The sequence below is a fragment of the Malaclemys terrapin genome, chromosome 6, assembly GCF_027887155.1.
Source record: "Malaclemys terrapin pileata isolate rMalTer1 chromosome 6, rMalTer1.hap1, whole genome shotgun sequence".
NCBI lineage: Eukaryota > Metazoa > Chordata > Testudines > Emydidae > Malaclemys > Malaclemys terrapin.
The window spans coordinates 115,228,879-115,244,735 of record NC_071510.1 but is presented as its reverse complement, the minus strand read 5'-3'; the positions used below and the strand labels follow the sequence as shown (position 1 = coordinate 115,244,735).

The following is a 15,857-nucleotide window of genomic DNA, read 5'->3' as shown; positions in this document are numbered from 1 at the left end:
CTATTTAAAAGTCATTATGACCTTCTCTTCATATTGACCAAAATATGTCTTTTATAAAGTATTTCCATTCATCTCAGTGAGTACAGTGAGTACAATAGTTGGCCTGTATGGGCACTGTATTTATAAGAAAATAGCTTGATGCTATTATCTGGATGTAAATCACACATCCAGGTCCAGCAGGAGTTTATTTAAATTCCTCCTACCAAAAAATGTGTTGAAATGTTCAGTAAAATAGAATTGTAATAACAATACCTGAGAGAGAAGGGGGAGAACCAACAGGAGTTGAAGGATTTGATGAAAAGCTGTTGTTGGTGTGATCTGGAGAATAGATCTTTAAAAGATGATAAAGAATTAATCTAAATCCATCATAAACTGATGCAGAAAGAAATATGGAATTCTTATGCATTCAGTCCATTTAAATGAAAGCAGGACAGGTTATAAAGCCTATTACTTTCATTTTAACTTTTTTTAAATAAAGACAAAACTGTATTAGATGTAGGAAGCCAAACACTAGAATTCTCTTAATGGAGACATCTTTATGGAAACAGACACTTGCCAATTAAGAGATGGTTCTGATTGCCACTGTCTCTGTAGGGTACATGATGGTGGGTGTGTACATTTTATTTCACAGATTGCTTTAAGAACAAGCATTGTACAAAGCCTTACAACATTTCTGAAAATTATACTATGGTAAAATTAAATCCTTTAGCAGCCCAAATAGAGCAAAAGGAACAAAGGACGGCACAGTGGGTAATTTATAACAGCAAACACCAAAGACCACTTGTCAATAACTATGATAAGACAAGACCAGGTGTGCCACTGGAATGGGTGGGGTGTGCCATTTAACTGCTGCTTAGAGTCAGTGATATGCAGTACACTGAATTTACATCATGGTGATTGTCCCTGTTAATCATGTATGCCATATATCAGGAACCATTTAAAAGTGGACTCTGTACTATAACTGTCATTCCGGGCAACCTATTGTCTTATTTTTTCATCTTTTTAATGAAACATCTGCAGAATATGCAAAAAAAATAACTCTCATGAGAACTCAGTGGAACCCACTCTGCCCAGAAAATAATTTACATTGGTCCTTATTAGAAAGTCAACACATGCAACGGTAACTGCACAGTGATATCTGAGATGCATCAGTATTTCCTTTTACTTAAAACGGGAAATGTGCCATATACCTCAGGGATCACTGAGAGGCAGCTGCTGGTTAATGTTGGCTTTTTAATGGCGACCACTGTAATGAAATAGATGGAAACTAGGGTGAAAAATATAAAATCTGAAAGCAAAAGAAAATCTAGATGAATTCTGTTTACAGATCATTTGATAATACAGAACCAAACCTACCACTGATTTTTAGGCAACCTCCCTCCCATTGTTTTTGATAAATGAAGTGTGTGGAAGATTGAAGGGCATGGCTCCTAGTCATTAAGTGCCCATGAACGGTATAAAATTTCCAGTCATTTAATTTCTTTTCTATTATAAAATTAACTCTAAAACTTTTTTAAAACATAATTTCACATTGATCATTAAATATTTCAATTGATAGTAACTCAAAGCTGATGACCTCTGAGATCAAATCTCTCCTGTTTGCTGTTCATCTTCTTAAAATCCAGGCATCCATTGCTGATTAAAGTTCACACTTCAAAAATGATAAACGTGTAAACCAAAGTAAATATTTCCTTACAGAGGCAAGTGCTTTCCCCAGTGCATCACCAGTCTGTGAGCTGCCTGCTGCCCCACTTCCTCTGTTTGCTGAAAAACAAAAGATTGAGTGTAAAAATAGGCTGTGAGACATCTGAGTTTTCTATTCCTGGTCCACTTACTCATAATTTAATTGCATTATAATGTTAATTACATCACATTAATCTTTAATTGCCATTAATTTGTTTGCTAAGGTAGATATCAAACATATTAATATTACAATTTTGGTGACAAAATATAAACTTGACATCTTTGGGGGGGTTAAAATATATTGCATATTTGATACTACTTGACCATATGGCTTTATGTTTTCTAAATGAATGGCAGTCAATGGTAAAGAATAGTCAAAGATATGAAGTTCATAACCAGATAAGCCTCTGTAATATGTAGCCTTGTGTTCAGAAATGGCTGCTTTTCTTTACCCTCTAATACATAATCATATTTTCTACCAATGAAAGCATACCATATTTACATTCTAAATCGTTCCAAATTAATACCTTATGGCACTTTATAGCACCTTTCTTCTTCAAGAATCCCAAAGCACTTCTTAAACGTATAAATGCTGTATATACATATTACATGCAAAAAAAATTGCATCAAATCATTAAGGTTGCAAAATCAAGCACTCAGAAGTTAGGAAATTCCTGAATTAAGGTTGCCTGTGCAACTGTAATTTGGCCCCTTAATGCATATGTATTATGATAACAGTCTTTAATTACATGATCACATACTATTTTTTCCACAGTATTTCTGCCTCATTCAGTGCACAGGCTGGACACTGCTCACTTAACGAGCAGCTATTGATTTTGTTTTCTCTTCATTCAATGTGTGGCCCTTTGCCTTGTTTACTGCAGGCTATTAGACCTTGCTCTGAAGAAAGAATGATTAATTTCCTCGTGGGATTTTCTATGGCATTCATCACTGCACTATCAGAATGCTTCACACATATTAATACATTCATTTTTACAATGCTCCTGTGAGATGAGGGAGTATTATCCCCTTTTTACAGAAAGGGAACTGAGGAACAGAGAGATAAAAGTCAATTTTGGGACACCCGGGACCTGAGTTTTCAGTGTACTTAGCATTATATGGCACATATGTTCAAAACAAAACTCTGAAAGTAAGTGTATTTTACCAACAGCTGCAAGTGCTCAGCACTTCTAAAAATCAGACCCAGAAAATAAGGAACACACAATTAATGATCACTGTGGAAAATCTGGTTTAAGTGAGTGGACTAGTAACACATAGGAACTCTGTGGCACAGGCAGGGATAGAATCCAATTCTTCAGGGCAGCATTCAACTGCCTTAACTGTGACACCAGACATTTTCTTCCCTCCCTCATTCACTACATATCTTCCAACTTCTGCAACAAATTAAGCAGCATTTCTGCAGACAACAGCCTCATTCACTGCCTCATAACCCTGCTCCACCCACATAGCATGCCCAGCCTGTGCACAGAATGAATCAGGGATTCTGGAAAAAAATTAGTATGTGATCATGTAATTAAAGACTGTATCATCATGCATACACACAAGGGGACCGGATTTAGGTTGAACAGGCAACCTTAATTCTGGTATGTCCTAACTTCTGAGTGCTTGATTTTGCAACCTTAATAATGTTCTTTTAATATGGCATTTCTGTGTAATTTCCTAGGGTTTTAAAAGAGCAAACAAGCAAACAAAAAAAACCAAAACAAAATAAATTCCATCATATGGCATCATCTTGACACCCGCATGATTGATCAGGAGAGTTGGAACCTTTAAATCCATCAGACAGATACCTTCCACTTAAGCTAACAAAGTAAAGAATAGCAGTAGTAAGTTGTCATCCTCTATGTGGATCAAGGGAGTGAGACAATTTGCCAGTGGGTTTCACAGATATTTGCTGACTCTAGAGAAATGATGAGTTGCAGGAATCGTGAGTCAGAGGCTCTGCAGAGGAGTGTGTACTAGTCATCACAGACTGTTCTGCCCATTCCCCCCCCAAGCATCACCTTCTGCCCCGTCCCATCCAATCTACCCTGTCCTAATCCTGTCTCTTCCCCACCTCTGGCTCCTCGACCCAATCCCATTCTCCTCACCTAGCCAGCTTCAGTCTCCATTCCTCAGGCTTCTCATTAAAATTCCAGGCTCCTTGCCCAATGAATTCTAGTCTCAATGCCTCCGAACTCCCTGTCCCAATCTCTCACTCCCCCAGCTCCTCACCCAACCGGTATCTCTCCCCACGGTGGCCTCCAATATCTTCTCCCCCACCCACATACCCGATCCCCACAGGCTCCTAGTCCCAATCTCACTTTTCATCCAATTTCAGTAGCTCCCCACCTTGCCCCAGTGTGTTTGTGCAGCCACTTCCACCTCTCACACCCGATCCTCATCAGACCTGCCTACCCTTCCCTTCACCGGCTTCCCTTTCCCCTGGTGGTCCTAAATACCAGTCTCCTTTCCCCCACCCACAACTTCCTGTCCTAGTTTCTCTCTTCCCTCACCCCTACCAGCCTTCATTCCCTATCCTTCTCCCTGCTCCTGGTCTCAATCTACTCCCTCCACCCCTTTAGATCTATCTCTTGTTCCCTCTGAATTTGAATCGGGCAGCTTCCTACTCCATGCTTCCTAGGCCCAGCAGGGGGGTCATTGAGAGCACAGCAGGGAGAGGCTCCCTGTTCTCAGTTCAGCTGCCCAGTCCTGGACCCAACATAGCCCACAAAATCCGGAGTTGAAACTGCAGGGAAAGTCCTGCTCAGCAACAGGCTGGAGCATGCCCGGTGTGGATGGAATCTTCAGGGAAGGTAGCTGCTAAAATTGAAGAAGTCTCTACTGAGCACATGCAAAGTGTGATTTCTTAAAAGGCATATAACTTGGTCAAATCTGGGTAGATTTTCACAAGAAAAACCAAAGGTACATTCCTGACAAAAAGGCCACTCTCCTGCCAAATTCCAAGTCTGTGCTCGAAAGTATGGGGGCACTACACCTTTTCAAAGAAAAGGTTGCCAGAATTTTTTAACAGGGGAAAAACACTGTTTCTTCTCTCACTTCGTTCTCAGAAACAGCTGAAGCATTTTGGCTGAAATTTTCAAGAAAAATTCAGCCTGAGGCAGATACCTGGCTTGGGAAATTTCAGCTGGAATGGCTAAAGCTTGGCAATATTATAAGCAACTGAAAATAGGGTCTGGTAAGAACTGGACACTCAAAACAGGTGGAGAAGGAAAATTTTGTTCACGGCAGTTAGTAGAAATATACTGCAGACAGGCTCCCTGGTTTTGGTGTCGTTTCTGATTCAACTCACGAGGAGAAGGGTTTTTGAAACTTTGCATTGTGCAGTGGGACTTGTCCTGGAAATTTCATAGACCACATGATGTAGAGACACTGCTTTCCTCATGGATCCTCTGCTCAGTTTCATGTCCATTGGTTCCCCTCCTCCCACATAAGAGAAGGGAACTTACAGCCTTGTATGGGATAAGCATTTAGTCATTATGCCAGATGGATAAAATAGGTAGCGCATATTCTAAAACTCTAAGTATTTGCAATAGTTGAAATGTGTTTGCATCTACCCTGCTCTACTATGAAAGGTGAGCAACTATCAGTAAAGCAGCAAAGTAAGAAATCCTCTTAAAAACACTAAAGAGCAATTTTAAACCCATGCACCATACATACCTCTGTTCATTAAATATTTAATATTAGAGAAAACGGGAGAGAAATGGAATACTTAAACAAAACAGAACTAGTATTGCAAATGTTTGGATCTTTGCCTCACACTCACTCCCTTTGTTTGCTTATTCAGTGAAGTCATCAACCTGTACTTATGTCATCAAAGCCCACAGCGAGGGAAACAACTGTGACATGACAAAAACTGATCATGATGATTGCATCATGAGTAAACGTGCCATAATCATGACTTCCCTGAAGGAGTAAATAAGAGGTACAGAAGGACGTTAGGGGAGTAAACCTTCATTTTAAATTAGATATGTATTGCATCCATCAGCAATCTGCTGTAGCTTAGGTTTTGTGGGGAAACAGAGGATGGCTCTTTTCACCCTCCCACGAGCAGCAAAATCACAGAAGGGAAGTCTTCCTGCATCTAAAAAGAGCATCATCCCCAATTTATGATGCCCAATCTCCCTTATGAAGTGTAGCTCCTCCACCAGAAAAAGATCTCCTCTACCCAACTGGAGGCACAAGCACTCCAAATGAAAAATTTTGATACTTACTTCCTTGTCATGTTACCTAACCCCACTACAAAACTTGAAAGCACTCTATACGGTTCCCTCTGTCATCAGAGGAGTTGTTTCTGCCACCAAGAGGTTTAGCCTCTTTCTGTACTGAAATCATTTCCAGGGGGGAAAAAAAAAAAAGAGTACTTGGTGTGAACGAGAACAGTATTTTGAGTCTATTTTCCTTTTACAACATGGAAGGTATAATTAAAGTGGAAATATCATAGCTTGTATATTTTAACTTGACTAGGTAAGAGAACATCAAGTTAGAAAGAACCGCTCTTTATCTCAGTGTATTAAAGCATAGTGACACCTTTGCCTCTGTCACTGCAGTACCAAAAAATACAGCTCTGGTAATTAGCAAGTATTCTAAAAAATGTAAGAAATACACATGAAATGTCAACAGTTTTATCTTTAACTCAGATATATCTGAATGTTTTCCCCATTATTAAAGCCCTTTTCAAGGGCTAATGTCTGAAGGAGATTTAGATTAAATTAATTTAGAAATGTTTCTATAGTGTTGCTTGCACATCCATCCTTGATTGCTTTAGTTTTTGATAATATTTTTACTCATTATTCTACACTGAAAAATAAGCTTATAGGCCAATAGTTGCTTATTTGTGATCTCAGCTTAGTTTGAAATTAGGTCTGCAAGAAATACAAAGTTTTAGGATTTATTTCTCTGAATCACAGTGGAGAGTAGGAAGTTTTTACACTCACAGATAACAACAAAAAATGTAAAGTCAAAGAAACACAAGACCTGGTGTTAATTAGAGATAAATGTTTAAGTAATGTAATGTAAATGCTATAAATTCTAACCTAAAAGTTTGTAACTTGAATAATTTCAGACTGACATGTAGAAATTGAGTCACAAATTTCAGAAAGTGAACTATAAAACAAATCAAAACCTAAATACTCTGTACTTTCTTTCTGGATATTTGTTTTAAAGAAAGTGATTCTCTAATTCAAAAAAAGGCAAGGAGAAAACTCACTGTTTCAAATCTTCACAGAGAATATGAACTCCAATAGTTTGCTGTCTCCACATGTGTGGAAATCCCATTTGTTAACAGCAAAGAACCATTTGCATATAAGGAGAGTAGTTTCTCAGAGTCACACTGTACTATTCAGATACTTTAGGAGAATTTAACCCAGTGATTAAGATTAAGGTTGCATATACAGATATAAAACTCTGACAAAGTTCCCAATATGACACTACTTACTACTACGAACAAAGGAATTCCTGCTATATACTGCATGAAAGAACTTTGAAGACTAACAGCTATGAGAGATAGTAGAGAAAGTGAACAAGCTAAGGGAACTGACAGATAGCTCTGCCCTAGAGATCAAACTGGACACATTCAGACTTTGAACTCGGCTCTGTTCCTGAAAGAGAAGATTTCATAGTCTGAGAGTAAATGGGATGTGTGTACAATACAAGTGCTACAGTGGAACAACTGTAGCATGGCAGCTACACTGCTGCAGCACTGTAGTATAGACACTTGCTACAGTGATGGAAGGGATTTTTCCACCACTGTAGTAAATCCTTGACAGGCGGTACCTAGGTTGACAGAAGAACTCCCCTGTCACCCTAGTGGTGTCTAATATAGGGTTTATGTTGGTTTAACTACAGTGCTCAGGGGTGTGAAAAATTCACATCCCATAGCAACATAACTAAGTTGACCTAAGTTTTAGGTGTAGACCAGGCCTGAGATTACTCTAAATAAATGGAGCTATTGTGTATTTCTTTCTAGTTCTCAAATAAATTAGCATTTTGTTTAAATGTAAACTTATCTTTTGTTTAGCTGGTATGGTGATGTAAGTGCTGATTGAAAATTATGGGTGACAAGAAAATCTCTACCCTTAAGGGAGTAAGTGAAAACAGATATGGCTAATTGCTTTAGGAGTGCATAAGGTCCTAATAAGAGGTTCAGTATGGTCTGTGGTCTGATAGCAGCTGGGGGTCTGCTTAGCACATTGTGCCCCATGGACTTCAGGGGTAAAAGGACCAAGCCCACAGAGATTGTCTTGACAATCCCTAGATGTAGGACAGACACCAAATTGTACAAGAGGAAAGGAGCAGTTAACTCATGGCATACCAGATAAGCAGGTGACCTGCATTATTGTTCTTTCCCTAACAAGCTTACTCCTTTTTCATTCATTAAAATATAATTATTAAAAATGTAATATATTACATATAATTAATTACACACTGAAGATATACATGAGATAGGTTTATTTGATTGTTTTGGTATGCAATGAAATTGGGATGCTTAAACAACTGGAATGTAACTCCAGCTTCTGTAAAGAAAAACTACTGGTATCTTAAGTGGTGCCCTACATAGAAAAACGCTATTTGAAAAATAAGGAGATGCACTAGGGCTATGCTTTGGGGTGGGGTCACAAGAAAAATTCCCCTAAGAATGTGTTTTCTCAGACATTTTGGGAAACAAACATTGGTCTGATTCATTTATATGTGGATCCAAAACTAAAAGTACTGCCCATATCTAGCTGAATAAAACCACACCTGGTCAAGAATGGTTTCTGTTAGAAAACAAAACAGAACAAAACAAAGCGCCTCATACAAATAAGACAAGCTTCTGCTCTAAATGGGAAAGCAGGGGAAGAAGACAGGGAATGCTTATTCTTATGGCCCTGTTTTCATCCTTATACCTCCAAGTCCATCTTGATGAATGTATGAGCTTTAGCATGGATATATTTTTCTAATATTCACTGGAACTTAAATTAATGCTGGTATTTATTGGTAGTTCCAGTGTATACCTGAGAGTGCCCAAAACACGCTCTCTTGTATATTTAGGCTACATTCACACTATGACCTAGGCGTGTGACCGCCCTGCACCTTTAATCAGGGGTGTGTGTGTGGGGGGGGGGGGGGGGGGGGCAGGGAAGGCGGGATTTGGCTGGCCGGCCGAGTGAAGGGAATAGTGCTTTATGCCTGGTGGGGGTGTGTGGGGGTGGGGGTGGGGAGATGAAAACTGCTGCAAAAAGGGGTCAGCGTGGTTGCTGACTCATCCACTGGGAATGCAGGTTTAAAAGGGGCAGCTCGGTGTCTAAAGCCTACCTTTTCACATGGGCCAAGACTGAAGCAGAAGGACTTAAAAAAGAAGTGTTCATTAAAGGAACGAACGGGGGGGGACTCCTATGATTGGTATGGCAAGGAGCCAGCCACCCATTCTTATAGCCCATCTTAACCCTCCTACTGGTGTTTCCTTGCCCTGCCAGCAATAAGGGCCATTGCTTAGATTGGTAGGAAGCTGGTGCTGTTGCCGTCTGAGAGGCTGGCTAGAATGAAGAGACTGATATCTTGGAAATGCTATAGTCCATGGATTCTGACTCTCTGTTTGAGGGAGGTAGAGCTCCTTTAATACTGTGACCAAGTTTAGGCAGGATGAGGGAGAAAATGCCAGCTTGGAAGCTTAGGACTCCTCTATTTTACAATTGGATTTGAAAATGAGTAGCAAATGTTATTGCTCTAATTTTGAGCTATACTTCTACTTAACATACCTCTGCTAATATAATAAAGAGAATATGAAAGGCTTTTTCTACCCAGTGATGGATGGATTCATGGTGTGGGTATCCTAACTATTCTGAAGAATATATATACACAATGTTATACTTAACCCCTTAGAAACCTCTCATCAAGTTCCTGTAGGAACAATCCTGTACGGGCAATGGGATGTACAAGATGATGAAGTAGTTCTTTTACATTTCTAACTTCTGTGATTGAGACTGAAAATCTTGGATTCTTTGAATAAATTCCCAGGCACCTGTATCACAATAGCTATAATTAGATCTAGAACACCTAGTCAATGTAACTGACAGGACACTGGATGCACATCTATGATAAAGCATTCCATTAAAAAATCCAGACATCTTACACTAGAATCCAAACTTATAAAATCATGCTCTTTTTGATTGGACAGCACTTAATATGAAGGTAGAATGGAAGTTATGATTTTGTGTAGAAAGAAAACTTAGCTCAACTCGGTATTTATAGTTGATGGACTTCCCAAACTATGAAGTATTGACATTATTGGATAATATTCATATTCCTCTTGAGCTATGTGACTATTTATCACTTCACTGGATCTGGAAACTTTACAATCTTGTAAAAAAATAAAATGCAGTATTATGTGACTGCTCTAATAGCAAAATTAATGTGAATCCGAGGTCTCATGGGGAAACACACACAAAGTTACTACTAGAAAAGCTGTATATTGCAATGCATCATGTAATAGAAACATGTCATTAGAAGTCAAAGTAGCAAGGAGGATTAATACATGAATCAGACAGGTATTCTGAAGTAATCTTTAGCATATACTGTATTAAATCTATCTTAATAACTAGTTGCTTAAAAATTGCATAGCTTTGGACCTCGGCAATACTATGCATAGGATTAAACATAATTTCTAATCAATGTTGTCATGTATTCTATTCAGAAAATTTATTTTACCCAATGCTGTTCAAAAAGATCACAGGTCTTCTTCTGAACACAGCTGATCTTAACTGCACAAATAATATTAATTACAAAAGTGTCTCTTCTAGATATATGGAATTTACTAGCAATAAATAGTTCTGTTTGCTGTCAAGAAAACGTTTTAGGGATACTCAAGCACTTGCTGGACCTCATTTTGCTTGGTAGCTCAATGGGACTAGCCTCATAGTAAGTACAGTGGGTTAAAAAGCCTGAAAATATTTTGTTGCAAATTTTTAGGGCTTTAGTCAAAAATTGAATTTTCATCAAAAATGCTAGTTGAAAATTTTAAATTCAGAAAATTTTGACCTGCTCCAGTAGTAAATTACTAGTCAATGTGAGTATGGGTGGCCAATTCAGAAACTGTCTGCTTAGGGCCTGAAGACTGGATTCAAAATCAAATATATTCAAATTCCATTCCCCGAATGTTCTGAGCTCCTATATTGTTATCTTTAAGGCTATTACAAAACCAAGCACAGAAGTTTGATGCATTAAATCTGGTGCTATCGGACTCTCTGTGAGATAATGATTTTTGTATGTCATGCTCACAAAAAAGCAAGGAACTCATTGTAAAAGAAGACTTCTCAATGGAATGGGAAGATTGAGCACAGAAATCCTATACTGTAAAGGGATACAATTATCTCAGACAGTGACAAATGAAGAAGAGACTATTAAATTTTTCCTTTGTTTAGAGACCTTGAAAAATATGATGCCCATGTGTTAATACTTGAACTCACCCTCCATTCTTACTGCATTAGTCCTGCTTAAAGTCATTTTATACCGAATCATGTGTGTAATCTGAAACATGTGTCAAACTATGTGTTCCCTAGTTACCAAGTATTTAATTAGCTTTATTTGTTCTTTGTGATACAGGCAAGCCAATATTTCTTTATTTCCTGCATTTAAGTCTGAACCAGAATATGTCAAATATTTAAGAAAGTATACAGATGTATGTTATTAATTTACAGAGGTTGTTACAAAAATATCAGTAACATCAGAAAAGAAGGCTCTCTTCTTATTACACAATCATGCTGCCATCACTGATTTCTACCACACTGTGTGGAAATCAAATAAAAAATTGAAGGGGATGAACATTAAAATATATTGAGTGAAGTATCAGTTCACAAGGAACTGTATGCAATTAAAGGGGGAGCTTAATTCAATAAAATTTGACTTCCCATCGACTTCAAAGCCAACAGTATCAGGCGCATAGTTTGTGTAGTGTCTTCAGTACAAACTTTAAACCAAAGTGCTTTACAGAATTAAATGCTATATTTAGACACAAATAACTGAGAGAAAATATTAAAAAATATGAGTAAGGAAGGCAATAGGTCAGGTACAATATATTAATTTAAATCACATTTCTATTATATTTATAATCTTTCTGGACAAATATTAGAAGAAAGTTTTCTTCTAATGTATCAAATATATTAGGAAATAAATTTTAAAATTCTTAAAACGGAAAGGTTCAGTACAGATATACTGCACCAAAGCAGATGAGATGCCAGGAGAGATAAATGAAAGAGAGAAATGCGGTATTCAGATTCATATGGAGATCTCTTTGCAACTCACCCATTATACTGTCTGTTCCATTTGCAGGTGGCGTGCAGGAAGATGCATTGTAATGATTTGTACCACTACGGTGGAAAGTGGACATCGGAGGAAGACTGGAATTGATGTCTGCTGAGGAGTGTGATGGGTAGCTCTGTAGCAGAAAGTATAAAAAGTGGAACAATTTAAATAATAAAGCATGAAAGACAGGCTGTCTGGATCACTTAATTCAGGATTGTTACAGGTTTCAGAGTAGCAGCAGTGTTAGTCTGTATCGCAAAAAGAACAGAAGTACTTGTGGCACCTTAGAGACTAACAAATTTATTTGAGCATAAGCTTTCGTGGGCTACAGCCCACTTCTTCAGATGCATAGAATGGAACATATATTGAGGAGATATATATACACATACAGAGAGCATGAAAAGGTGGGAGTTGTCTTACCAACTCTGAGAGGCCAGCAATGTGCCAGCAATGTCCCTCTGCCATGTACATTGGCCAAACCGGACAGTTTCTACGCAAAAGAATTAATGGACACAAATCTGACATCAGGAATCATAACATTCAAAAACCAGTGGGAGAACACTTTAACCTGTCTGGTCATTCAATGATAGACCTGCGGGTGGCAATTTTGCAACAGAAAAGCTTCAAAAACAGACTCCAACGAAAAACAGCTGAGCTGGAATTGATATGCAAACTAGATACAATCAACTTAGGCTTGAATAGGGACTGGGAATGGCTGAGCCATTGCAAACATTGACTCTATCTCCCCTTGTAAGTATTCTCACACTTCTTATCAAACTGTCTGTACTGGGCTAACTTGATTATCACTTCAAAAGTTTTTTTTTCTCTTACTTAATAGGTCTCTCAGAGTTGGTAAAACAACTCCCACCTTTTCATTCTCTCTGTATGTGTATATATATCTCCTCAATATATGTTCCATTCTATGCATCCGAAGAAGTGGGCTGTAGCCCACGAAAGCTTATGCTCAAATAAATTTGTTAGTCTCTAGGATTGTTACAGTATTTCACCTAAAGGAACAGGTCTTGTTGTCATGTGTATAAAGGAATGAGTATTTTTTTCTACTCAGATATCTATGCAGGAAGGTTCATAAACTCTGATACTATAGGATGAAATTAAGAAAGAAAATGTATGCTGCATACCAGGAAACACTTGGTGACAGTGATATCTATTAGTTGGAGAAATAGTTTCCTGAAGGAAGTTCTAGAATCCGCATAACCTTGTGATATTTAAAACTAGACCTGACAAAGCACTAGAATATATTCTGTATGGAAACAAGCCATCACCGGGATAGACTAGTTAATCTAATGAGCCAAATTGTCTACCCCTGCTGCTCAGAGATGCACTATAAAGCTGGTGAATCAAAGTATCCAAAACTCCATGGGTGATGCATTGATGGCAGGTCTATTTGTGGTCTGTGTGTGCAGACAAGCCCTAGAACATTGTCATCTTTTAGCCCTAAGAAAAAGAGGGTGTCACTATGCCTTGGTAATCCCTGGTTGCTGCAGTGGCTCCTTGGGCAGCTGGGAATAAATTAAAACAACCCCTGGATCAGGGGAATATAAAAGTAGCATAAAGCCATCTTTGTGTTATACCCCTATATAGGGTCCTACACCAAGCACAGGATAGCCAAAAATAAAATCTGGGCCACAACATTATCTCTCTTATTTTTTATTATTCTATTACTTTTATGGTACTTTTGATATATTTAAGTACCAAATATTTGGATTCTGTCTACCTCGAAGTTATAAGGACATAAACACATCATACAGTTATTTAGTCAAAACCTACATTCCTTATGCAGTCAGAACTTCAATTGAGTCTAACAGGGGTTTTGTCTCAATAAAGTCTGAATAAAGATTTCAGGCTTTGACTCACACATAAACTACCCTAGGATAACAACTCATAGTCCAACTGGCTGAAGTTAACATGGGTTAAGAGAGTTTGTCACATTGCTCACAAAACAGTAAACAGTGATTGTTTAGGATAACAGTCTAAATCTGAGTAATGCCATGACCCTTGCTGAGTTCTGTTCCATGACACTCACACAAAAATGGTGCTTCATTATCAGCAAGTAAGATTTTATCATTTCTCAGGGGGAAAACATCAAAGGGATACTACCAAATATTTTAGCACAAACATGGGATCTGCCTTAAAACGTATGTAATTTGACAAGGAAACTGTACTCTGCATTCTAAGCAACTATTAAATCAAACAAACAAAAAATATAATCCATAAGAAAATAGAAATAATAAACAGCAACTATTCTTTTTGTGCTGTCTGTATTGGCACTGCACTATCACCAGTTAACTAACAATTCAAGAGCTTGTACAGCTTGAACTGAAGTCATTCTGGCTTTCCTCAACAGTCTCTGCATATACTAAAGGTGCTGACCTCCCACTTTTGTCCCAGTAGAAATCATATAGGGCAGCAATTAAAATACCAATGCCTCCCCTCTGTGCTACCTTAGGCACAGAAGACCTTGCTAATATAGAGAAGCGGGACAATAAATAATATGGACCCAAGGTTCAGAAGTGCTGAGCACTTACAACTCACATTGATGTCAATGGGAGCTCCGGGGTCTAGATTCACAAAAGGACTTAGGCTCCTAACTGCCACTTTAGATGCCTAAATCCCAGAATTATGCTCCACTGGGATCCACAAAGTCCCTGCTCAGCTGCCGCCGAACACTGTAGATGCCTCACCTAGCTCAGCACCAAAATTTCTGTAGTAAATTTTCCCTAGGTGTTTTACGTTTCTGCCTCTGAGCACGCACACATACTGCTGCTTCACTCTACACATCTGGACACCTCAACCCCAGAGCAATGGGAAAATAGGCTCTCCTCTGCATAACTCACCCGCAGGGCTCAATCGTAAGCATGTTCAGAGCTCACCTACCGATTCAGGCCCCACACAAGAACTGTGAATTAGTAATTTAAAAAGTTACTGGATCAGGGGGACTGGTTACTGGGGCTGCCCCAATTTATCCAGAGTGGAACAGCTTCAACAGGACAAACAGAGGGAATATCCTGAGAGGTAGCAGAGTCCTGTTCAAATGCCGTCTCCCACTTCAGGCAAAGAGGGAACTTGAACTGAGGGCCTCCCACATCCCTGGTGAGCGTTCAAACTACTGGGCTAAAAGTTGTTCTTCTTCTTCCCTGCCTGCTTCTTGCAAAAATGACTTCAGTCCCAGGTGTCAACAGAGAGTTTGCTGATGAGAATCCTAAGCAGAGGGAGGCACCTCCCTGTAGCCTTGATTTAGGCACTTATCTCCCTAAAAAGGGTAGGGTTTGAGACAGAAACCCTCTCTTTGGTATCTCCCATTGGCTAGCTTAGGTGGAGTGTCACCTAAGATGCTGGTTTTTGTGACTTCCATTTTGAGGTGCCTATCTCCTTCCATTTATCGTATAAGGAACTTCAAAGCCTAATTCATACTTTCTGAATCACAGTGATTTTCTAGACACCTAAAAGATATGCTTGGCAAGGCTGCGTGTCACCACTCATAATTTCCATAGTGAATCTAGCTCTGGGTGCTCACCACCTCTGACAATTAGGCCAAATAGTAATTCCCAGATAAAAACTACATTTGGAAGGTGTTAAGGTTGAGAGTACCTATCATTGATTTACTGTACAGACCATTACAAAGATGTTGTAACTATCCCAAAGCCAAGCCTTATCAACCAAAGATTTAACGTTAGGGTTAAACTTGAAAGAAACAAGGCCATTCAAACAACCTTATGTAATGTAATGGCACCGTGCAAGAACCAAACATTTATGATTAACGAATATCAGCACATGGTCCCAGATCAGATTAAACTTATTTTTTTTTTAAAGACGCATTCAATTTTTTTAAAAATATTTTTTCTCACTGTTTC

The 15,857-nt window shown here is 38.6% G+C and overlaps 1 protein-coding gene across 15 annotated transcripts in view; it reads right to left on the bottom strand.

The window, feature by feature from the left end:
* Positions 1-15,857, bottom strand: part of TCF4 (transcription factor 4) — a 330,874-nt gene that overhangs the window by 35,346 nt on the left and 279,671 nt on the right. For all 15 annotated transcript variants that reach the window (XM_054032796.1, XM_054032800.1, XM_054032797.1 and 12 more), the window contains 3 exons: positions 11,986-12,118; positions 1,697-1,764; positions 253-331 (listed from right to left, as the gene is read on the bottom strand). In XM_054032796.1, coding sequence (XP_053888771.1) covers positions 253-331; positions 1,697-1,764; positions 11,986-12,118 — 280 coding nt within the window. The remainder of the gene's footprint in view (positions 1-252; positions 332-1,696; positions 1,765-11,985; positions 12,119-15,857) is intronic.